The sequence below is a fragment of the Microtus pennsylvanicus genome, chromosome 15 (genome assembly GCF_037038515.1).
Source record: "Microtus pennsylvanicus isolate mMicPen1 chromosome 15, mMicPen1.hap1, whole genome shotgun sequence".
Classification (NCBI taxonomy): Eukaryota; Metazoa; Chordata; class Mammalia; order Rodentia; family Cricetidae; genus Microtus; species Microtus pennsylvanicus.
The window spans coordinates 38,131,618-38,156,645 of NC_134593.1; the positions used below are offsets into that span (position 1 = coordinate 38,131,618).

At 43.5% G+C, this 25,028-nt stretch overlaps 2 protein-coding genes and 1 non-coding gene across 5 annotated transcripts in view; 2 read left to right on the top strand and 1 right to left on the bottom strand.

Moving 5' to 3' along the window:
* Positions 1-1,671: 1,671 nt before the first annotated feature.
* Positions 1,672-24,438, bottom strand: Wbp4 (WW domain binding protein 4). 2 transcript variants are annotated; one of them, XM_075949666.1, is made up of 10 exons: positions 23,822-24,220; positions 23,324-23,396; positions 20,133-20,195; positions 19,924-20,047; positions 15,444-15,623; positions 12,703-12,749; positions 12,035-12,110; positions 10,068-10,258; positions 8,964-9,130; positions 1,672-4,966 (listed from the first exon to the last, which is right to left on the bottom strand). In XM_075949666.1, coding segments are annotated over exons 1-10 (1,131 nt in total). In that variant the 5' UTR covers positions 23,824-24,220; the 3' UTR covers positions 1,672-4,758. The 2 variants fall into 2 exon arrangements, with proteins under 2 accessions (XP_075805781.1, XP_075805780.1); XM_075949665.1 differs by lacking the exon at positions 23,822-24,220 and adding an exon at positions 24,321-24,438 and having other exon boundaries at positions 2,687-4,966.
* The window catches only part of Elf1 (E74 like ETS transcription factor 1), a 96,197-nt gene continuing 95,605 nt past the window's right edge, over positions 24,437-25,028 (top strand). For both annotated transcript variants that reach the window (XM_075949663.1, XM_075949664.1), the window contains exon 1: positions 24,437-24,569. The gene's annotated coding sequence lies outside the window, so the exon portion shown is untranslated. The remainder of the gene's footprint in view (positions 24,570-25,028) is intronic.
* On the top strand, positions 24,600-24,671 carry Trnae-uuc (transfer RNA glutamic acid (anticodon UUC)). The gene has a single exon. It is a non-coding gene; the product is annotated as a tRNA-Glu (tRNA).

A 25,028-nucleotide genomic window follows, 5' to 3' on the forward strand; every position in this document is an offset into this window, starting at 1 on the left:
AGGTTTTGATCATACATGACAGACAGTATTTAGATTCAGTATTCCTCAGCCAATACTCCTGTAATGCTATTCAAAAGTTTAACCCACTTTGCTTATCTCATAGGCTTTTGAGCATCATAGAAGCAATATTCACAATACTTTCTGCATGCTTTATTAATGTACATACTATTTTCTTTTTTGCTTTTTTTTTTTACATTTTTTGATATTTATTGAGCTCTACATTTTTCTCTGCTCCCCTCCCTGCCTTTCCCCTCCTCCCTTCAATCCTCCCCCAAGGTCCCCATGCTCCCAATTTACTCAGGTAATCTTGTCTTTTTCTACTTTCTACTTCCCATGTAGATTATATCTGTGTAAGTCTCTCTTAGTGTCCTCATTGTTGTCTAAGTTCTCTGGGATTGTGGTTTGTAGGCTGACTTTCTTTGCTTTGTTTAAAAACCACCTATGAGTGTGTGTGTGTGTGTGTCTCTGTGTGTGTGTGTGAGAGAGAGAGCCAGAGAGAGAGAGCCAGAGAGAGAGACAGAGACAGAATATGAACGTGAGTGCCACAGTGCAGGTGATCTGCACGGTAGTATGGAGATCGAAGGACATTTTGGGGAGTCCGTTTTCTCTGTGGGTTCCAGTGATTAAATTCAAGTCATCAGATTTGTGCAGCAAGTGCTTTTAATTGGCGGTGCTATCTTGTTGGCCCTCAGCCAACACATTTTCATTAAGAGTGTCAGCCAATTCTATGGGAAGAGATCAGCAGATGGTATTGGAATACATAGAAAATATACAGTAAAATGATGATATGGACTATTGATAGAAACACACACACACACACTCACACACACACACACACGCACTCAGCCACTTGTGGAAACAGTTGGAATCCCTCTAAGTGCCAGTGTTAATAGTATCTGGCTTCACAACTCCACTGCTGGATATATACCAACTTGTTTGTTGTTATGGCTTAGATATGGCTTAGCTGCTGGCTACTGGGAGGTGCAAATGCGTTTAAGAGGTGGGTCCTGAGGCTGGGGGATGGCTCAGTGTATAAAGCACTTGTCACAGAGGGCTTGTGTTTTCTGCTTTTCAAACCCAAAATGTTCTCAGAGCCCACATAAAGCCAGATGTGGGGTACAAGTCTGAAATCCCAGCCCTCCTCCAGCAAGAAGAGAGGAGACAGAAGAATCCCAGGAAGCTTAGGGGCCAGTTAGCCTGGTATATACATTGGCAAACATGAGACTAAAACGAGATGGGAGACAAGCACCAACGCACCAGCTTGTCCTCTGACCTTCATGTGTGTTATGGCATGTGTGAGCTTACTCTCAAATACATGCATGTACACACACACACACACACACACACACACACACACACACGGAGAACACACAGAGAACACACAAACACTTAAAAAAGAGAGGTGGGCCCTCATGGAAGTGGTCTAGGTCCTTGAAGGGGATACTGGTTATCATGGCTCCTGGTTTGTTTGAAAGTGTATGGCATGTCTCCTCCCCCCCAATTTAAAAAGAAAATGTACTCAACGGGGGCAGGTGAGACGGCCCAGTGTTGAAGGTGCTTGCCGTCAAACCTCATGACCTGAGTTGTTCTCAGTCTGAGTTTGATATGGAACCCACACGGGGGAAGGAGAGAACTTGGATATAAATGCTGTGACAGACACATACTCCATCCTTCGAGCAAAATAAAACTTTTCCTTTATTAAAACAAAATACTTGAGGGGTTTGGGAAATGTCTCAGTGGTTAAAACAGCTTGCAGTTCTTCTAATGGACCCTAGTTTGGTTTTCGGCACCCACACTGGGCAGCTTATAACTGCCTCTTAACTCTAGCTTCAGGGAATCCAACATCCTCTTGGAACCACAAGGATTGGGTAAACAGACTTGCACACAAAATTTTAAAAATTAAAAAGGTAAAATAAAAGAAGCACTCAATAGATATGATGGTGAGAAAATGTGTATAAAGAGGGAAGCACCCTAGCTAGCTTGGTTTCTCAAGACAGCGTTTCTCTGTATAGCCCTGGCTGTCCTAGAGCTTGTTCTACAGACTTCTCTGGTCTTGAACTTGGATCTGACTCCCAAGTGCTGGGATTAAAGTCACATGCCACCACGGCCTCGCTATAGCTGACATTTTACAAAGGGGGTTCTGGAGTTGGAGAGATGGCTCAGCGGTTAAAAGCACTGACTGCTCTTCCAGAGCACCTGGGTTCAATTCCCAGCACACACATGGCAGCTTACATTGTAACTCAGGATCTGACACTCCCACACAGACTACACCAGGCAAAACGCCAATGCACATAAAATAAAAGCTATTTTAAAAACGGGGGAAGCTCTGGATGTGAACTAAGGTTTTCCTGAGGAGTCCTGAGGAATTTCTCTAGCCCATATTTACAATGGAGTATCACTAGATACTCCGCATGTGTGTGTGCATGTGTATGTACTGGAGACTGACTTAGGGTGTTAGGAATGGTAGGCAAGCACTCAATGACTAAACCATGTCCCCAGCTAGTCCAGCCACACTGTATAGCCATCATTACCATTACCCGGGGAATTTAAGCTATTTTGAGGACTAAAAGCCAGTAGCTTTAATTGCTGTTGTGAAGTGAAGCAGGCACACTCAGCATGACTGCATATGGAATTGGGATTCAATGAGAGAGGCGGGACAAGGAAAAAGGACTAAGTCGTGTAGGTGGGTAGGAACTTGGTCCTTGTTTATTTTTATTTTTACTTTGTGTCCATCTGTAAATACTCTAAGTATTAACAGTAGATGAGTTTGAGCTACTACAGGCATTCCCCAAGTGCCTTATGCACACACTAATTCCATTACCCCTCAAAATAACCTGGGGGACCAGGTCTGGTGGTAAATATCTTTAATCCTAACACTTGAGAGGCAGAGTTAAGTAGGTTCACTGTGAGTGCCAGGCAGATCCACATAGTCCAGGCCTGCCAGGGATACACTGTGAGACCCTGTTTCAGAAGAAACAAATACAAACAAATTTAACAAAGGTCTTCGATACTGTGTTTTCCAGGAGCCAAGCGTGACTAAAGCATAAATACACTCCATTTTTGGTCTTTTCCGGTTGAGAAGCGCCAAGGACTAATGATACATACTCCTCGGCTACATGACAAATGACCTATTGAAATTTAAAAACACAGTAGAATATGGCTCAGTTGGTGCTTGACCAACACAATCCAGCACCATATAAACCAGGAGGGGTAGCATACAATTACAATCCCAGCTCTGGGGTAGCAGAAAACAGGAGGACCGTAAGTTCAAACAGTCATCTTCGGCCAAGCTACCTAGGGAGTTCCAGGCTAGCCTGGGAGACAGGAGGGTCTCAAAAAACACATCAAACAAAAATAAAACCCCAAAACCCAGTAAACCAGAGGGGTTTGTTGGCTCATGCCTGTAATCCCAGCACTAAGGCCACTAAGGTTTAGGTAAAATGTTAACTACGAGTTTGAAGGCAGCCTAGGGTATATAGGGAGACCCTGACTCAAACCCTTGACCACCCCAGTCAAAGAACAATAAAACCTCAACTACAAGAGCTAGTTCCATTCATGACAGGCCCCAAAGCTACAGAGAAAATCCCTGTCTTGGAAACAACAAAAAACCTCAACTATCAAACACTCAGGTGTGATGGTATACCTGTTAATTTCAGAACTCCTGAGTAATCTTAGACCTAAGAATCTGGATTTGAGGTCAGCCTAGGCAATACAGCAAGACTCTTCACAAAATAAACTGTAAAATGCTTCGAAATATAAAGTTTAGGCCTCAATAATTGCAAAGATTAATCTCTAAATATTATTTTGCCAACGACAAGCTTTGATTCATGTTAGAAAAAAGGATCCCAATATTTAATTTATGGTTTTAATAAGCTATTCTTACATGTATACTAACAAAGACAAATATTTGCTATCAAAAGTTACATACTGTACAGCTAAATATAATTAAAAATATGCAAAAATAATAAAAGAAAGTACTTCAAATAGAATATGAAACTTCTACTAAGAAATGCAGCCACAAAATGGCAACCATCTAAGTGGACAACAAAGTCTATTTTAGTTCAAGCCTTTTGTTTACATTACCTTAGGTAAACCTTCCAATGGACCCAGGGCTATGAAAAGTTGGCCTGACTGGGAAAGGACTGTTTTAGAATGTCAAGGCAGAAGCTGCATTTCCATCTCTAGTTCCCTGATGCTTGGCTCCAAGTTAACCCTTTTCACACTTTGCTGCTGTAAGCTGACCCCTGGTCCAGCCGTCACTCTGCTCTTTAGTACCCAAGAGGCTCCTGCTTCTGGTCTTTGGTCTTAAACTGAGTAAGACAAGTTGCTATGCATACTACATCCAGGCTTCAGAAAGGACCATAAAACCAGACTGCCATGGGGCTGTGCACGTCTGTGTCTGATTCTTATTTCCCATGTAACAGGTTAATTTCAGTGTGTGGAAATAATGCATTTTCAATGCAGGACAAGGTATGCTCATATGAGTAAGGACAGAGCTAGGGTCTTCCCCACACTTTAAATAACAGATACATAGCATCTTAAATTATCATATAATTAGCAATTTTAGACATTGAACATAATACACTGTATTACAATGCAATGTGGTAGGCTTCCACTTAAGGAACAAAAATAAATTTCACATGAAGAAAGGTTTATTCTGAGTCACATAAAATACATTTAGCAGAAATGTAAACTGCAGCACTATAGTACGCAAAACACAGAGAGGCTCGGAAAGGGCCGCCTCCTTTGTCCAGTCACTCACTCATCGTCACCGCGCTGTCTTAAATTCCGACATCTCCCATTTTCAATTCTTCTCTTTTTGAAGACTGGAGCCACCCCATCTGCTGCAACTCCCAGAGAAGAGACCGTTTTTTCTTTAAATACCACTTTGATTTCTCCAGCAGCAGCTTCTGAAGTTGACAGATATTCGTTTTCAGTGCTTGGAAGTTCCAAATCGACCTCTTCCCTGGAACAGAAAGAAATCTAAACTATAACCTCACAGATTAGGTAAATATCTGCATAGAAACCATGAGCCAGTGAAGCACCACAAGCCAACCGTAACACGAGGGGATCCGAGGCTGGTCATCAGGAACACTATGCTGCTCCTGCTCTGGTTTTTCTGAGACAGGGTCTCAGGTAGTCCTGGCTAGCCCTGTACTTCTAATGTCCATGTGGGTGACCTTGAGTTCCTGAGCCTCAGGCCTGGGTTAGGTGCACTGCTTAGCTCCAGGTGATTTAAAATACTGATTTAGTCTCAACACACTGAACTCTGACTGACATGGGCTAGGACAGGGCTCATCTGTTCTGTTTCTGTGCACAAAGGATACAGCATCTTAGAAAACACTCCACTCATATATACGCTATGCAGTATAAACACAGAGATTCTGAAGGTTCACATAACACAAGATGGAAAAGAATGGAACCTTAATGTCCTGTCATGGTAGACTCAATGAATTACTTGCCTAGCATGTTTTTATATTGAGAAATAGCCCTTCGACTATCCACATGGTCAGTAAAAAACAATCTTGCTAGACCAGAAATCAGTACCCTATCCCCTAGATCAGTGGTTCTCAACCGCTGTGACCGTTTAATACACTTCCTCATGCTGTGGTGACCTCACCCCCCCAAACCATAAAACTATTTTCACTGCTACTTCCTAACTGTAATTTTTGCTACTGTTATGAATCTTGATATAAATACCTGTGTTTTCCAATGGCTTTAGGAGACCCTTGTGAAAGTGTCATTCGACGCCCAAGGGATTGCGACCCACATATTGAGAATCACTGCTCTAGATAGTGAACTAGTCTATGAAAGAGCTAGCTCATCAAATCCACCCATGAGAGTTCTGAACACAGAGCAGAAAGATCATCATATTCAGTGGCTGAGACTATAAAGTCTGCTGGGGACCAAATATCCTTTTTGGAGAGCAGAATTCAGTAGCTAGAGAATAAATCAGGCAAATAGAAAATCAGAGACGGGAGATGAAGAATCTAATTTTTTGAAAATATGCTTCTCAGAGCCCCCTTTAGATTTTAATCTTATTTTATGTGTGATGTTTTGCTTGCAGGTATGTCTGCATACGGCATGTGTGAAGTGTCCACAGAGGCCAGGAAGTATCAGATCTTCTGGAACCAGAGTTACAGATGGTTGTTAGTTATCATGTGGATGCTGGGAACCAAACCCAAGTCCTCTCCAAGAGCAATAAGCACCCATAGCAAGTTAATGATAAATAAAAGCTTTAATTTCTATTCTCTGATGGCTGTCCTCGCTGTCTTCTGTACAGCAGACACTGCAGGAGGCAGCTGGAGCAGGTACTCTGGCTGATGCTCTGTATCAACACTGACACAGAGCAGATTCTCTGTAGAAGCCTCCTCTCCATCAACATTTGCTCTATTAGCCTTTCCCTTCAGAAACCACTCAGTTCAGGCCATGTTCATCAGGAATTACTAGTGATGAGCTTGGGAGTAAGAACTGGTCTATGACAAAAGTTAACCAGGACTGTTTTAGCTCTTTTTAAGTTTAAATTTAATTCAATTTAGACGATGTTACAGAGTTTGAGGACAGTCTGATCTACAGAGAAAGTTCCAGGTCAGCAAAGGCTACACAAAGAAACCCTGTCTTGAAAAATCTAAATAAGTAAATAAAGAAAAAAAGAAACTAGGTTAATCTATTTATAAAGTTGGAAACAATCTATTACATACTAAGCTGCCTAGGTTGTGGAATTTTTTTATACTGTAAAGGTGTCTTTGCCTAAGGCACCTCTTGATTGGTTTAAAAAAAGAGCTAAATGGCCAATAGCTAGGCAGGAGAGAGAGAGAGAGATATTTTAGAAGGGGGAATCTAGGTGCCCAATTTCACCAGGAGACTCTGAGCAAGTCAGATGTGCCATACTAAGAGGAGGTAATCGAGAAATGTGGCAGAATGTAGATTAAAAAAAATACAGGTTAATTAAGTTATTAGAGCTAGTTGGGAAAAAAGCCCAAGCTAAGGCCAAGTCTCCAGGTCATTATTTACAGGCTGGCAGTCCAAAAACAGTCTGAGAAGAAAGCTTGTACAGTCTAGCTAGCCCGAAATTTAACCAGCATTAGAAAGATACATCAATTTTGAAATAGGAGATGATGACAGAGGACAATTTTCCTACTTTTTAATTAAAAAATGTTACCTCAACTTATAAGGTATCTGAATGAAGTGCTTCAGCAGACTCTCCTTTCCTCATTCCCTCACTCTCTGCCCCCCACCCCCGCCAACCTCCTGCTGTAACTTCTCCTCCCAGTCTCTTTTCCTTGCTTACATATCACCCAATCCTTTCTCACACATAAGTGGGTAAAAAAACCATCTTCCTGTTTTAAGTGACAAGAACTGAAGACAGGAATGGACTGGCCGAATGCTCCAGTAACTTCCAGGGAGAGGCACCAATGTTATAGCTGGGGATAAAGTCTGGTATACAGAGTTGCTCAATACTTCCATTATTTCACTATGAAAGAAGTACAGCCTTTTCATTAAAAAGCAGGGTATAGTTTGGGTTCTGGTAGCTTTGAGTTAAGATTCACTCTGTAGTCCGTGCTTTTGAAGCAAATCCTGCCTCTGTCTCCCACGTGGTGGTGCCATCAGTGTGCAACCCACCCTCGGCCAAGAATTTTAATAATTAATAATTCACTATGAAAGTGCATAAAAAGGATTCATTCTACACTATCCCTTCAAAGTAGTGTTTTAAAGAATATCTCCTTTACCCATACACCTTTCCTACTTCACCTGGAAGGTTTTTATTGTTGTTGTTTTTCTCTGTAGCTTTGGAGTCTGTCCTGGAACTAGCTCTTGTAGACCAGGCTGGCCTCAAACTCACAGTGATCCTCCTGACTCTGCCTCCCAAGTGCTGGGATGAAAGACAAAGGCGTGTACCACCACCACCTGGCGGAAGATTCCTTTTAAGGGTTAAAAAAATACTAATATGGGGCTGGAGAGATGGCTCAGTGGTTAAGAGCACTGGCTGCTCTTCCAGAAGTCCTGAGTTCAATTCCCAGCAACCACATGGTGGCTCACAATCATCTGTAATGAGATCTGGCGCCCTCCTCTGGTATGCAGGCAGGCATACATGGAGGCAGAATGTTGTATACATAATAAATAAATAGATCTTTAAAAAATAAAAAAATAAAAATTCCTATTAAAGAAATACTAAAATGCCTGGGAGTGATTTTACTTACCTGGTAAAATAAATGCCTCTAAAAAGAAAACTCATTTGAGCAGTTAAGCCAGGACCATTAATCAGGTATCATCTTTAGCACAATTATGCTAAACTGTTGACAAACTCTTCTGCCTTCAATATGAGTTTAAAGATTTGGAAGTGTCAGCTATGGTGGCGCACACCTGTTAATACTGGAACCCATGAGGTGGGGCCAGATAAGGAGTTCAAGGCTAGTATGAGGCTACGTAAGACTCAAAAAACAAACCAACCAGAACAAAATCCACACCCACATAAAAAACTTTGGGACTGGAGAGATGGCTCCATAGTTAAGAGCACCGGCTGCTCTTCCAAAGGACCCAGGTTCAATTCCCAGAACCCACAGGGCAGCTCACGACTGTCTGTAACTCCAGTTCCAGAGGATCTGATGCCAATGCACATAAAATAAAGTTAAATATATTAAAAAAAAAAACACAAACAAACTTAGAAGTATAGCGAGACATTTCAAGAGAATAAGAGGACAAAAGCTTTGCCTTCAAACACATTCTATAGCTAAAGTATTTTGCAAAGTATTTACTGCAAGTATTTGTTTTTATGATAAAAATGATGAGTGTGTGAATGTGGTCAGGCTTTGGTAGGACAATCACTCCCTTGCTTTAAAACAACTGCTGTTTCATCTGTTAAAACAAACTATTCTAGAAATGCAAAGAGAGCTACAATTCTAAGGAGCACAGCATGCTTGAGGTGCTCAGGCACAGCAGGGGATGACCTCCCAGGTACTTACTGAGACTCGCTCTCTTGTTTAATTTCTTGCCATTCCCCATAAGGGTTTGTTGGTTTCTTAAGCGGTTTAGGCTTTTCTTCACTTGTATTCGATGGATTCTGTTTTGGGGTACTTTTTTCTTTTTGTATTTCTGGGTCAGTTCTTTTTTCAGTACTTTTATTTTTTTCCTGAAATGCAAAGGCCAATAAAAATAAACAACACACTTCCAGCAGAACTGCTATAGACAATCCCCAAATTTCCTTAAAAGGTTTTCTTAAGAATAACCGTCATTCATTAATGGTTTTAAGTTTTCACATAACAATAAAAGTGCACGGAAGAACTTGATCAGGGTTTCCACTATCTGAAATTTTAATGCATATGTTTAATGATACTTTTAAAACATGTACCATGGCTCCAAAACCACAGAGAAACCCTGTCTCGAAAAACAAAAAACAAAAAACAACAACAACAACAAAAAAATATGTACCATGATGGTACATAAAGGCAGTGGTGGTGCATGCTTTTTACCAGACTCTGAAGGTAGAGGCAGGAAAATATTTGTGAGTTTGAGGTCAGATTGATCTACAGAGCAAATGCTAGGACAGCCAGTGCTGCACAGAGAAACTGTCTCAGGTGTTTAAGTGGTGGTTGGAATAGACTAACTCCCCCTTGGAGCAGAAGCAGCCCCCATAAAAGACACCTATCTTCACTGTGGGAAAGACTTCCCACTCTGGTGTGTACACCATCCACGTACTAGGTTTTCGGCATCTGTAAACTACCATCCACGGGGAGCTTGCTTGGAATTTCTTCTGTATTCTACATGGGGCTCATCCTGTATGTAGCCCTTGCTGGTCCTGAACTTCTATTCTAATTCTCCCATCTTAGCTTCCCAAGAACTGAGATCACCAGAACATGCCACATGATAAGCAACATGATTTTCTCACTCGTTTTTTCTAGACAGGGTCTCACTGTGTTGTGTGGCTGACCTGGAATTCCCTATGTAGATCAGCTGGCCTCAAACTCAAGAGAGCTGCCTGCCTCTGCTTCCCAAGTGCTGGGATAGAATGTACATACAACTACATCCCCAGGCATGATTTTTTCTTAACAGATCCTCTTGGATTTTACCTTGAACTTGATGACTAGTTTCTTCGTGTCTGCAGCGGCCTCCCCGGCTTTCTTCTGTTCGCCGTCAGAGTCACTGTGGGAATCTGAGGATTTGGACTCTTCTGGGGTGTCAGGTGACTTTTCACTGTCCTTACTCGAAGGCCCATCTCCAGTGTGGGGAATGAAGTCATCAGGCTTTTCCCACCTGGATTCTGACCAACACATTTTAATAATGGTATTACTTATTTAGCAATACTTAGCAATATAACTTTATCGTGTACAATTACTAAATAATACCGCATTATACACACACACACTTTATGAAGTGCTCAAAAACCTCTTATTTTTTTTTCTATCACTCAGAAACATAGGACAACCTGCACTTACTAAACTCATAAACCCTAACTCCAATGGGAAGGAACTGGGGAAGTGGGTGATAAGTCTTAAACATCTTCAGTTACCTGAAAACAATTTCAAGAAACAAACTGAAAATGACTTTACAGATTATTTTTTGAAACTTATGGTAGGGTTTTCTGGAGTCCCCACAGCAGAGTGAAGAAATGAATACACACTACTGTCACAGTAAAGGGGTCTCAACTGGCTGACCACACCCAGTGGTCACTGGGTTTTAGAGCCAGCCAAGTCTCTAACAGTCTTGTCTCTACTTCTAGTTAAATGAAAAGGAGAGGAACTATACAATTTGTTACCCAACTGAGACGATTTTAAGAGTGAAGGAGACTAGGAGACAGAGGCAGAAGGATTTCTGTGAGTTCAAGGTCTGCCTGCTCTACCTCCACACAACAAGCCCTGGGATTTGCTTGTTTGTTTCCCCAGCGTTAGGGTTACAGGTGCTTGCATCCACACCTTACACCTTGCTATATGGGTCCAGGCCCTCACACTTGCACAGCAAGATCTTTACCTAACAGGTCACCTTCCTAATACCCATACCTGGATTTGTGATACTATAGGTTAAATCCAGGACTCTGCAAACACTCTACCCATTAAACAACATCTCTAACACAAGGCTTTTGTTTTTGTTTTGTTTTTCAAGACAGGGTTTCTTTGTGTAACAGTTCTGGCTGTCCTAGAACTCACTTTGCAGACCAGGCAGACCTCGAACTCACAGGGATCCACCTGCCTCTGCCTCCCAGGTGCTGGGATGAAAGGCGTGCGCCACCACCGCAGGCTCAGTTTTGTTTCCTAAATGAAAATGGTGAAGGCCTAGGTGTAGGTCAATAAGAGGGCACATGCTAGCATGCACTGGCTCTCAAGTTTCATCCTCACCACGACAAAAGTCAAACTAGGGGATAACTATAGGTACTTAGAAGAAAAATTATTAAATCAATCATGAGACTCAGTAATTTTAGAGAGTTGATTTTTTTTTTAACTTGCGAACGCCTTTTGTTTGTTTTGAGATAGGGTTTCTCTGCGTAAGAACCCTGGCTGTCCTGGAACTTGCTTTGTAGACTAGGCTGGCCTCCTACTCATACACCTGCCTCTGCCTTCTGAGTGTTGGGATTAAAGGAATGCGCCGCCACCACCACCCAGTTCAACAGTTAATTTTTGTTGCTCTCAGGGAGGATCAGGGTTCAATTCCAGCACCCACATGGTAACTCAAAATCACCCGTAACTCAGTTCCAGGGGATCTGATGCCTTCTTCTGGCTTCCTTGGGTACCAGGCTCACATATAGTGAGCATAAATTCATTAAAAAAAAAAAGGAATAACATTGATGCACATTATATATTAATACATACATAGCAATACATATATATGTACTTGGTACAAAATAGCTCATATGCAGTTTTGGGTACAATTTTAAGTTAAAAATAATCAAAGATAGAGGCAGGTGGATCTCTGTGAGTTCGAGGCCACCCTGGTCTACAATAGCTAGTTCCAGGACAGGCTCCAAAAGCTACAGAGAAACCCTGTCTCCAAAAACCAACCAACCAAACAAAACAAAACAAAAAAAGTCAAAGGTAATACTCACCTCCTGTTTCTGTATTATAATAATAGGTGTAACCATCTTCACTTAAACCTTCTACCCAAATGGTCTTTGCTGCTGTCTAATAGGAGGGAAAAAACAACACAGTGAGAATAATGACAGTCACTATCTACTGACTAACGAAGGCAAATGTGCTATCCTGTCTTTTCCACCTGGCACCTGGAGTCAAGAGTAATGATAAAGATCATGGCAACGCAGCCTGGTTTTTTCTAGCCACTACTAACTTCAAACAAAAAGTGTCTCCTCTCTCAAAGCCAGGAATTCTGTCCAGTTGGACAGACATGTAAACAAGAAGCAACTGCAAATCGACTAATCATTTATCCTGTATGGTTGTATATGTATGTGTGTGTGTACAGATATACCTGTTCCAGCTCTACTCAGCCTTCTAACACAAGGATTACAGGAAGAAAGAAGCCAAGCTGGGGGGTTGAAGAGAACCTGCTTATTTGGAAATAAATTTGCTTAACAAAATTCTACAAAAAGCCACAGCAGCCAGGGCTTGTTGGCTCAGGGGTAACATGTGGCCGTTCACAAGGCCTAGGACTAATCCCCAGCACCACAAAGCCAATCAGCCACCCAATCCAACTTACCGACTCCAGAACCCAATCACTTGAGAGAATAGAGCAAAGACAGCATAAATATGTTATAATTACCTTTTTTAGGTTCCCTTGAAATCCTTCTGGCTTCTCCCACTGAGATGCTTAAAACAAAATACATTGTAAAACAATTTTGCTTTAAAATAAAACAATTCCCCAAAATCTAATTAGGTAAAAATCCACAAAAGTCCTTATTATGTATGAAACACTACAAAATAGTTTATTATTGAAAAAAATGAAAGAAACAACATATATCCTTAGTGGTACTGCACAGAATACTTGTGAATGCTACATAACTTAGAAATGGCAGCATGGCCAAGAGTTACTGAAACTCCCACAGTAATTACTGGGGCCTGGTAGAACTTTTCTTAGAGGTTCTTTCTTTCCTTCTTTCTTTCTTTCCTTCCTTCTTTCTTTCTTTCTTTCTTTCTTTCTTTCTTTCTTTCTTTCTTTCTTTCTTTCTTTCTTTCTTATCATTTTTATGTGCTTACTTCTTCTGTGAGACGCCTTGTTATTGTGGTTTACATGAGAATGGCCCAGAGGCTCATATATTTGAACACTTGGTCGCCAGCTGGTGAAACTATTTGGTAGGGATTAGAAGTGTGGCCCTCTTGGAGATGTGTTGCTGGGGTGGAGACTTTGAGGTCTCCAAAGCCTACACCATTCCCAGTTTGCTCACTCTCTCTGCCTCCTGGCTGTGGATGAGATGTAAGCTCTCAGTTACTGCTCCAACACATGCCTGCCTGTTGCCACGCTCCTGGCCATGATGGTTATGGACTTTTAACCTGAGATGTGAGCCCAAATAAATGCTTTCTTTTATAAATTGCTTTGGTCATGGTGCTTGTCACAGCAATACAAAAGTAAGACACCTATTCACCTAAAAATGGAGTCTACGTGAATATTGACACATTTGAAACGCTGAGTCAAGCACTGCTGTGAGTTTGAGGCCAGGCAAACCTTGTGTAAGTCCTTAAAACACACAATTTCCCAGGTGTGGTGGCACATCCTTTCTTTTTACTTGGTTTTTCGAGATAGGATTTCTCTGTAGCTTTGGAGCCTGTCCTTGAACTCACTCTGTAGATCAGGCTGCCCTCGAACTCAGAGAGATTCACCTGTCTCTGCCTCCCCAGTGCTGGGATTAAAGGTGTGCGCTACCATCGCCCAGCTTGTGGCACACACTTTTAATGGCAGCACTGGGGAGGCAGAGGCAGGCAGATCTCTGTGAGTTCCCAGCCAGGCTTACACAGCGAGACGGTCTTTTGAGGGCCTTTTCTGTCTCTCACTTTCACATCTGAGCTATTATAACAGTATTAAGAACCAGTTAGTTCTTTGTGTCTCACATCCCATGTAGAAATAGTTGGCTTGGTAGGTTTTGAAGGAAAGGGATGGCTTTCTGTTGTCTTGGGTAAATAGAGGGTGAGAAATGAAGAATAGAGAATAAGAATACATATAATAAGATGGTGAAGAAAGGTAGCATAGAAAGACTGAAAAGAAAAATAGCCTCAAAGTCAATCTGAAAAACCAACACCCTTCCCACCCCAAGTGTCTATTTCTGTTTGATCTGCTGTTGAACTACAATAAAAAAAATTTACTTATTTCTTCCATAAATTATGTATTTCTGGAGGATAATATAAATCAATTTCTTTGCCCCAGAATATACACGGGATATTTAAAAATGTATTAAGTTTTAAGAGAATACAAAAATTGTTTTTAATATTCTTATTGAAAAACTCATATACTTCACTGAAACTGGTATTTAACATTAATATGAAGGAAAATTCTCAAAATTCATCAGTTACACTTATTTTTTGTGTATATGGGTGTAGGCTGGAGGACGATTTGTGGGAGACTGCTCTCTCTTTCTACCATGTGGGTTCTGGGGACTAAACCCAGGTCGTCAGGCTTAGAGGCAGATACCTCACCCACTGAATCACCTCACCAGCCCAAAGAGGAAAATTAAATAGTCAATCAAGACAGCTATGCAAAATAAATAAATAAATAAATAAAAAAATTCAGCTTTTGGTTCCAAAGTTCCTAGTTAGAAAACCTTTCCAGCCAAGTGGTGGTTGTGTGGCCTTTAAGCCAAGCACTAGGGAGGCAAGGGGAGGTGAATCTCTGTGAGTTGGAGGCCAGTCTGGTCTACAGAGTGAGTTTTAGGACAGTCAGAGCTATACAGAGAAACCCTGTGTCATGGGGGAAAAAAACAACAAAATCTTTCCTATTGGCATTTTATTTCAAGACCCTTGTAGGTTACGACACAGACTAACACAGATGTGAAAAGTCTGACCTTTAGGTGAAGTGCTATATTTCTGCAGAGCTCTGATTTTTTAATCAAGAAAGTGGAAATTTGTAAGAAACTGAAAAGATTTTCTTTTTTGCTTAGGTTTTTCAAGACAGGGTCTCTCTACAACAGCTCTGGCTGTCTTGGAACTTCCTCTGTAACCATGCTGGCCCTGAACTCACAGAGACCCACCTGCCTCTGCATCCTTAGTGCTGGGATTAAAGGTGTGCACCAAGCTCAGCTAGAAATTTATGAAACTTTAACCATGGCACTGATTTGCAATAAGCAGGGTACTCTTATTACAGCTTCTCTTCTTTCCCACTATGTATTCTAGGCTAGTCTCTAATTTGTGGTCACCCTTCTGAATGTTGAAATTATAACTTTCTAAGCTTTGTGGAAAAAGGAAGTTACTTTTTTACTGTTTAACATATGCCAATATTAAATCAATATTAAATAAAAATCTCAACAGATAAACTGTTTTTCTATTTTCTAGTAATTCTACGCTTTACCAGCATACCTCCTGTGATGAGGTCGTAATAGTAACAGTGACCATCAGCCGTTACGCCTTCCACCCATCTACCCTTCGAAGAGTCTTTCTTTTTCTTTTCCTTTTTCTTTTTCTTCTCTTTTTGTTGATTTGATGGAGGGGTGGGCTGGACAGTGCTGGTCACTGGTGATATACTTGGCTGTGGAATGTCTAGAAAAAAAGATAAGAAGGGGTAACTTAGCTGGATGGTGGTGGCGCACGCCTTTAATCCGAGCACTTGGGAGGCAAAGGAGGGCTAATCTCTGTGAGTTCGAGGCCAGCCTAGTCTACAAGAGCTAGTTCCAGGACAGGCTCCAAAGCTACAGAGAAATCCTATCTCAAAAAACCCCAAATAAAAGTGACGGTGTATGCCTCCTAGTACTTGAGAGGTAGAGGCAGGAGACTTAGGAGTTAAAGACCATCTTTAATTATCAAGGGTTCTTAGCCAGTGGGGGCTCCATGAAACCCTGTCTAAGAAACAGGTATCCTGCCTACACCAACAAACTCCAATGTTGATGGCAATAGAAATCAGTGTTAGCCACTGGGACATGCCAACAAGTTACAAAGGCAAAGCTATTAAGCTACTTCCCACTGGCTTCTCACTGCTTCATACCAATATGAATTCTAGGCCAAACTGGGCAGTGGTGGTGCACGCCTTTAACCCCTGCACTTGGGAAGCTGAGGTAGATAAATCTCTGTGTCTGAGGCCAACCTGGACTAGAGTGAATTCCAGGACAGCCAGGGCTACATAGAGAAACCCTGTCTGGAAAAACAAAACAGCCAAACAAAAGCCTTCCAGGCCAAAACTACCTGAAAACAAAACAAAACACCTAAAAACAAAGACAAAAACAAAACACCCCTAAAAAATACTCTTAAATTCAACATGATTAAATTTTTTTGTAAAATACAATGAAAAGAAACAAAAGCAAAAACATATATGCCCCCCCCCCCCAAAAAATGGAAAAACTGGGGGCTGGAGTGATGGCTCAGTGGTTAAGAGCATTGCCTGCTCTTCCAAAGGTCCTGAGTTCAATTCCCAGCAACCACATGGTGGCTCACAACCATCTGTAATGAGGTCTGGTGCCCTCTTCTGGCCTGCAGACATACACACGGACAGAATATTGTATACATAATAAATAAATATTTAAAAAAAAGGAAAAACTAACAAACAAGTTAATATCCCTAATGATAACTCATTAAAAATCAAACATCCTAACAGAGAATAAACATTTTCTTTTACTAATATTCAAAGAAATGCAAATAAATAGTTTCTTTTTATAGATTAATCTGTAAAGTATGATGAAATTCCACTCTCACCTACAGTACGTACATGAACGTAAAAACACTGTTTTCTGGCTTTCTGCTCATAAGATTGCTAACACTTCCAGTACCAATTAAAAACTTTTTATTTCTAGAAAAATGCAAATCAGTCTAACATTTGTAGTTAGCTTACCATCAGCTATACTATAATACATTCATCCTTTGATATCAGATTTCTTATCCAGAAGATGAACTTACAGAGAAAAACAAACACAAAAAGAATCATACAGGAGAAACTACAGCATTCTTTTCTCTCTCTCTCTCTTTTTCGAGACAGGGTTTCTCTGTGTAGCCTTGGAACTCGCTCTGTAGACCAGGCTGGCCTCGAGCTCAGAGACGGCCTGCCTCTATCTCCTGAGTGCTGTGATGAATGGCATGCGTGGGGTGCAGATCTTTCACAGAACACAATACATATAATCCAGAAGGATGCCACAGGGGCATAGTGGCTCACATCTAGAATCTTAGCCAGCCTAGGCTACAAAGTGAGCTCCAGGCTAGCCAGAGCTATACTGTGAGACTCTATATCAAAAGAGACAAACCAACATCCCCATCATGGACAGGGAGATATATTTATGTATAATCAAAATTAATCTGTGCCGAGTGAGGTAGTGCTCACCTTTAATCCCAGCACGTGGGAGGCAAAGCCAGGTGGATCTTGAGGCTAGCCTGGTCTACTGAATTTGAGGTCACCCTGGTCTACAGAGTGAGTTCCAGGACAGCCAGGGTTACACAGAGAAACCCTGTCCAAAAAAAAAAAAACAAAAACAAACAAAAACTTTAAAATGGCACTCAAATGGAATCTTTTAATCTATATATACATTAAATTAGTGAGATGAATTTCCAACTAACACTTCTCCAACTGTCCAGAAGATACCTAACTAATTTTTCCTCTCAAAATGCTTTATATTCAGTTGGGTGTAATGATGCATGCTTTTAATCCCAGAAATTGGGAGCCTGTTTGAGGCTAGTTTAAATTAACCAGTGAGACCCTCATTTATTAATAAATAAATGGCTTTTTGGAACTACATGCCCCTTCTTTTCCTTAAACACTAACATTAGAACACATTAAACTGACAATTATTCTTATTTCATGAAAGCAATATTCTTCTTAAATTCATAATTAAGAGTTCTTTTTATTGGAGACTAGAGTATACTTCACGCTAAAAACTTGGCTGGAACTGAGCGGGAAGCCCCTCTGCAATGGCTTGTATTGTATCGCAAGGTGCTAGTCAGGTGGCCAACAGTACGACTGCGCCAGCTCTCGTCTGCGGAAGGCGATTTCTTACAGTGGCCATGGTTACTAATAGAGAGAGTCAAAACTGGCTAACTTACTGAGAATAAGTGACAACACAGCATGTAAACCCAATGCTCTACAGGGCTCTTCTCTGCCTCGCCTCCTGCAAGGCTCAGCAAACCTCCCTCAGGAAAGAGAGGTGGAGAGACTGTGATCACGCCACCGCCATCGTGGAGCTGAGAAGACAACTGACACGGTGACGGTCAACTACACACTGATGGGCTATTAGTCCATCATGTTCCACCAGGGCCTTGGGGAGGTGCTGAAGTGAAAGAAAGGCTAGCTGAAAAGAGGCTCATGGTGCAGGGGAGCCCAGGATGGGGCAAGCTTCTGTGATGATGCCGCTCTTTCAGGGTCACCCATGTGCCTATAAGGAACTCCTCATTCATGCTGTCTAGTTAAGGGCAATAAAGTCAGTGCTTCACAAAATCCAAAACCAAACTATCTGACCACCTGAACTGCTAGGCCAACAATCAAGATCTACTCTAGCTGGTTGTGGTGGTGCACACCAGTAGGATTTGCTGAAGGAAGTGGAGGCAGGGGATCACAAGTTCAAGGCCAACCTGGGTTACACATTAAACAATACACACACACACACACACACACACACACACACACTCACACACATATACACACAAACACACACTCTATATCTGGTTTAAGAACTTGGCTCCCAGCTTACTGTAGATCTCCCCCCCTCCCCCAACAGGGTTTCTCTGTAGCTTTGGAGCCTGTCCTGGAACTAGCTCTTGTAGACCAGGCTGGCCTCGAACTCATAGAGATCCACCTGCCTTTGCCTCCCAAGTGCTGGGATTAAAGGCGTGTGCCACTGCCAACCGGCTTGCTGTGGAGCTTTAGGAGGGGGCCTGGTTGGTGGAGGGACATCAGTGGTGACCCGCTCTCTACATTTTTATCTACCTGCAGGGCTCTGGCCCGCATCATGGGAACAAGCGTCCATCTCGCTTACCCACCACTGTGCCAGCCCAGTCCCAGTAGACTCAAACCTCTGAAACTGCCCACAGCTGAACGTTTATCCTCTAAGTTGCTCCTGACAGGTGTCTTGTAACCAGAAAAGTAGCTGATAAAATTTGTTATGGAAGAAAGCTCACAAAAACTTTCTGCTTTAGAGCCTCAGTTCAACCATATGGAAACATTCAATAACACCCGTTACCAACCCTCAAAATAATCTGCCTGCTGGAGGTAAAGTCGGTTAATATATAATTATAATGCGGATTTTTTAAATGAGTAGTACCTATAACAATGAGTATCTAAAAAGCCTAAGGTTTTGGAAACGAATCATTCAGCTAGGCTAGGGCTAGGACTAGGGAACCGTTAAAGTAACACAGCTGATATGAACAAAGGTACCAAAAGATGAAGCATTAAAAGCAAAACATGGGGCCAGCAAGATGGCTCAGTGCCTTAAGGCCCTTGCCACTGAGCTTTGTGACCCGAGTCTGATCCACATGGTGCAAGGAGAGAATCGACTTTTCCAAGCTGTCCTCTCAACTCCACACTTCCATCATCACAAACAGATAAGTAAATCCATACTGTAAAAAGTAAAACAAGCCAGGTATGGTGGCTCGTGCTTTTTAATTTCAGAAGGCCTACGTAGGAAGCCCACAAGTTCAAGACTAGTCCAGGATATACTGGGAGATGGTACGTCAACAACAAAACAACAACCACAACAGCAACAGCACAAAACATAAGCTCTTCAAAGTCTACATTCTAAATAAGACCATGATACACAATTAGAGCACTAGTATTATTTCAAGTACGTAAGTCCTATATGGAACCAATGAAAAGGTCCCTCAGCACGGCCTGGGATGTTAGTTTTAAAGTGTCTTGCTGTTGTCTTACCTGACTCTAAGCCAAGCCGTTTCAAATCCTCCTGGTATGCCTTCAGGGCAGCTGCCTCCATCGCCGCAAACTCCTTGGATGCCTTTTCTTCTTCCTTTGCCTTGTCCAAGCTTTTCTGTTTAATCTACGAGAGACACACGTGAAGGTGAACGTGAGAGATGGGATCAACATTTGCACAGACAAATGAAGGAAGAGCCAACTGAAATTACCTCACTGATCCTCTTGGCCACATTTTCCTTGTGATTCTTTCCTCTTTCATGGAATTCAACACTCTTGAAAGGGAAAAAGGAAAAGCATCATTAAATTCACAGTAAACTAATACTGTAAATATGGGGCTGAAATATAAAAAAATGTTTAGTGTTAATGCAAACCGAGCCTTGTATCAAATGGTGCTAGTGGTCTAAGCAGATTGCCATGTTCTCCCAGTAGATGGTCTCTGGTTCTTAAGATGGATCAGGATGACCACACTCACAGGGGAGAGTATCAAGTACCCTCCTGATTAACCCAGTCAATATTGGTGTGATAAGGACTTAAAGTGTTGGGAACAACTTCCAAGAAGAAGCATGTCTCAGCTGAGCAGAGCATGTATCTGTAACCCGAGTACTTTGAAGGCTGAAGCAAGAGAAACCTGCATTCCAGTTCCAGCCCAGCTTAAGCTATTTGCTCAAGCAACACCCTGTCTCAAAACAAAAAGTAGCAATAACAAATTTTTTTTTCCAAACCAAAATAACCTACCAAAGAAACAAAAGCCACAACAACAACAACAATAACAAAACCTACTACCTTTCAACACAAAATGTCAAAACTGGTTAAGCCTCTAAATTTCATTTTCTGTTCTGCTGTATTAGAGACATAAAGAATACCTTTAAAGACTTGGTCTTGCTGGGTGGTGATGGCACATGCCTTTAATCCCAGCACTCGGGAGGTAGAGACAGGCGGATCTCAGTGAGTTCGAGGCCGGCCTGGTCTACAAGAGCTAGTTCCAGGATAGGTTGCAAAGCTACAGAGAAACCCTGTCTCCAAAAAGCAAAACAAAACAACAAGAACAACAACAAAAAACTAAAACCAAAACCAAAAAAGACTTGGTCTTTAAAACATTCAGAAGAACAGATATTTTAAAAATTCCTCATTTGGGCAGGTAAGATGGCTTAGTGGGTAAAGATGCTTGACACCAAGCCTGATGACCCACCTCAACCCCCAGGACCCGCATGAACATTGTCTTTTGACTTGCACGCTGAGGAACATGCACTCCAACACGTATACACACACCCACACAAACTCAAAAAATTCCCCACATTGCACAAAATGATGCAATAAACAAAGTTATTCACCACAGTACTGTTTGTAGCAACAATTTTGTATTCGATTTATTGGGGACTGGCTGAGGAACTGCATGCAACCCCACAGGCTTTTACTACAGCAAAGGCTCTCACAGTCCCCTACCTAAGGACATGGAGACACCTTCAGGATATACTGTTCAGGTAAAACAAAAACTGTGCTATCTGTAAACATGATGGAATAGAGTACCTGCACATGGAAACAGTAAGAGGATAGATATGGGTTGGGCGGTGGTGGCGCACGCCTTTAATCCAAGCACTCAGGAGGCAGAAGTAGATCTCTGAGTTCAACGCAAGCCTGCTCCACAGCCCTGAGTTCCAGGACAGGCTCAATAGCTACAGAGAAATCCTGTCTTGAATAAAAACGACAGACACGAGAAAAGGGGAGCTTTTGAAGAGTAACAGTAATTAGAAGGCTGGGACATGGATGGCTGAGAGAGCACTGGGACCTACTTAGGAATTAATAAATTATAGATGTCTTGTGGCAAGAAATAAGAATTCCCAAAAAAAATGCTTTAAAATAAATGCTGTCAATCAAATCCTGTACGAGGCATTAACCAAGCCAATCTAATACACTCTTGTGAATTCCCCATTAAAGCTAGAGTTTGCAAAGCAAACAATCATCTAGTGTTCCTAGACCAGGTTACCTCCAGGTGATATATCGTACAAAGAGTACTATGTCAAAGGACCATTCAAAACTGAATATTGCCTGTAGCTAAAGACTAAATTACTAGATATTTAGGGAGATGCAGGCAAACTTCTGGAAAGATAATTTATTTTCAATAATTCATAAAATTCATGTTACTGCCTAGGTACCTCCAGGTGTTGTATGGTTTTAAAACCTCATGGCAGTTCTGGTAAGGATTAGACTACACCAAATAAAATATGCACACTCTTTAGCAATCATCAGTAAGACCAAAACAGAAGTGCAATACTCCTCAAAGCCAAAGACCTCCCAGGCAACTTAGAGGTGTTTACCGAGGGAATACAGGGCGAAAGCTGGCAATGTTTTCTCATGCACAACAGTTCTGCCCAGGGAAAAGGTTATGTATATATAACATACTGTCACTTTTGCTTTTATTTCGTTTTGTTTTTCGAGACAGGCTTTTCCTGTGTAGTTCTGGCTGTCCAGGAACTCGCTCTGTAGACCAGGCTGGCCTGGAGCTCAGAGATCCACCTGCCTCTGCCTCCTAGTGCTGGCATGTGCCCTACTGCCTGGCAAGACAGTGTAGCTTTTTAAAAGTTATTTTGTGGGTGTGTGTGACTGTGTAAGTTCCTAAGTGCCACATGGGTACAGCTGTCAAGGAAGGCCAGACGAAGCTGTTGTTGGAACACCGGGAACTGGAGTCACAGGTGGTTGTGAACTGCCCCGTGGTGCTGGGGGCTGAACACCAGCCCTCTGCAAAAACTGTAGGTGTTTTTCACTGTGGGTCCAAGTTTCTACTACAGTATGCTTGTACTGTTATGACATATCTGAGAGGGAAGAAAGCCCCCTGACTTTTTGCTTTATGCTTTAAAAGCTGGAGCTATTAGTCAGGTGGTGGCGCACACCTTTAATCCCAGCACTCAGAGAGGCGGAGGCAGGCCGTTCTCTGCGAGTTCGAGGTCAGTCTGGTCTATAAAGCGAGTTCCAGGACAGCCAGAGATACCCAGAGAAAACCTGTCTCGAAAACAAAACAAAACCAAGTTGGAGCTAGCTTACAAGGATAAATTGTTGCTGTGTTTATATTTCATGAGGGGGACAATGATGTTCTCCCAAATTTCTCTGAGAACAAGAAACATAAAAGAGAAAGGAAAATATTCTTTTTAAGAGGCAGGAGTTCCATAATCATGGATGAGATTACCTACTCACGGTCCATTTCCTCAAAGGCCACAGAAATAATTAGGCCTTGAAATCAAAGTTAGACTGATGAGAGGACCGTAGCTTTCATAAGTGGAATCAAACAAAAGGCATCTTTCTAGGTTTTGGAAAAAAATCTGGAGCACTATACATGAAAGTGGCTTGCAAACTCTTAGATCAAAAAGCAACATGTCACATGAATATGTTACTAGAAATTTCATACAGGCCTGTTGTCTGCTATCCAGCACTTGCAGTAATCACAGAACTTCTTTGGTTGTGACTTCCAGTAGTCGGCCCTGAATAAGGAAAAACAACTCTAAGTTTATCCAAAAATTAAAAGAGAATTGTTATACTTTTTTAACATTTGGAACGTAAGGGTGTTGACTGGCTTTTGTCTTAGCAAAGCAGTTTTATTATTTACGTGAAACTGAATTCCTTGTAAAACCGCTTTCCGTAAAATAATCACAGTTCTCGTTACTGCCAGCAAAGTATTTCCCTTTCCCGCCCCCTTCTCAGCTAATTCACTTGTTTTGGGGACATCTGCAGCGACAGCGCCACCCGGGCCCCGGCGGGCAGGGGCGGCACCCGAGTCCTCAGCTCCCAGGGCGCCCGCGTCTCCCCGAGAACCGGCCCGGCAGGTCGGGCGGCCTGGGGCGAGCGGAGGGGCGGGAGGAGGCGGCTGCACGCGGCCGCCGCGCGGCTCAGGTCCGACCCGACTCACATGACCGCGCCGGCTCCGCGCGTAGCCCGCGATCCCGCGCTCCCTGTTGCTCGGCGGGCGGCGAGAGCCGGGACCTCCGGGCCTCCGCGTCCCCGGACCCGGCGTCCTGCGGGCCCCGACGGACTACGGCGGCCGCGAGGGCCCAATCCGCGCGCGCGGTGTCGCCGCCTCCTCCCCTCCCCCACGGGGCGGTCCTGCCGGAGCCTGAGAGGTGGGGTCGGTATAAAGGGGTTGAGGTCACCCAGAAGGGACGAAAGCGCGACGGGACCGGAGCTGCGGGCCGCGAGTGTCCTAGCCGAGCTCCAGCTCCCGCGGGTCCTCGCTCCTCCCGGGATCCAGAACCTCCACTCTCGAGCTGGCTCGCGGCCGAGGAGCTCGGCCTCCGCCCCCTCCACCTCACCCCCCACCCCCACGCCGCGCGCAGCTGTTCCCACAGACGGCGCCGCCCTCGGCTTTGCCGGCTAGCCCGCTCGCTCCGTGACCGGAGAGCAGCCCGGACCTGAGGGCTGAGAAAGAAAGGCGCAGCCGCCGGTTCCGGACCCGCCACCGGGGCGCTGGGGCTTCGCCTCAAAACTTTCCAGTGGCTCGGCTCGCCCGCTGCTCCTCCCTCCCCCACCCCCACCCCCCGCCACGCCCGCGCGCGCTCCGTCGGGCTCGTTCCCGCGCGTGGGACAGCGGCTGCCGCGGGGCGGCTTCGGCTGGAGTCGTGCACGGTAGCTGAGGCGGTCGCTTGGCTGACGCTAGTCAGGTGGGTAACGGCGGTGCTCTCGGCAGCACTTCCCATATGGTCTAGCGGTTAGGATTCCTGGTTTTCACCCAGGCGGCCCGGGTTCGACTCCCGGTATGGGAACGGTGGCTTTGCCTTTTGCCTTATTAGAATTTGGAGGAACAGGTTATGTTTTCTGGGGGCTCTGGCTAACTTCTGCGTCGGTGCCCTGTGAGTTGGTGATGCAGCGGTGGAGTTGATAGTAGTGGGGCGAGCAGGTGGCTCGTGGGGAGCGCGCTCGGGCCGGTGCGGGAGGAGTTTCGCTTTCCCCGCGCCTGCTTCCCCGCCCTCCGCTCGTACTTTTCCAGGCGCTCGGGAGGTGATGATTAACTCGGGCCTCGCCTTATCTCCCCCCCACCCCCCGTGCCCCCTGGGCCCACACCCTACTCGGCCGCCCCCTTCCGACCCGGCCGGCTCGGGCGTGCCCGCCGTGGTCGCCGT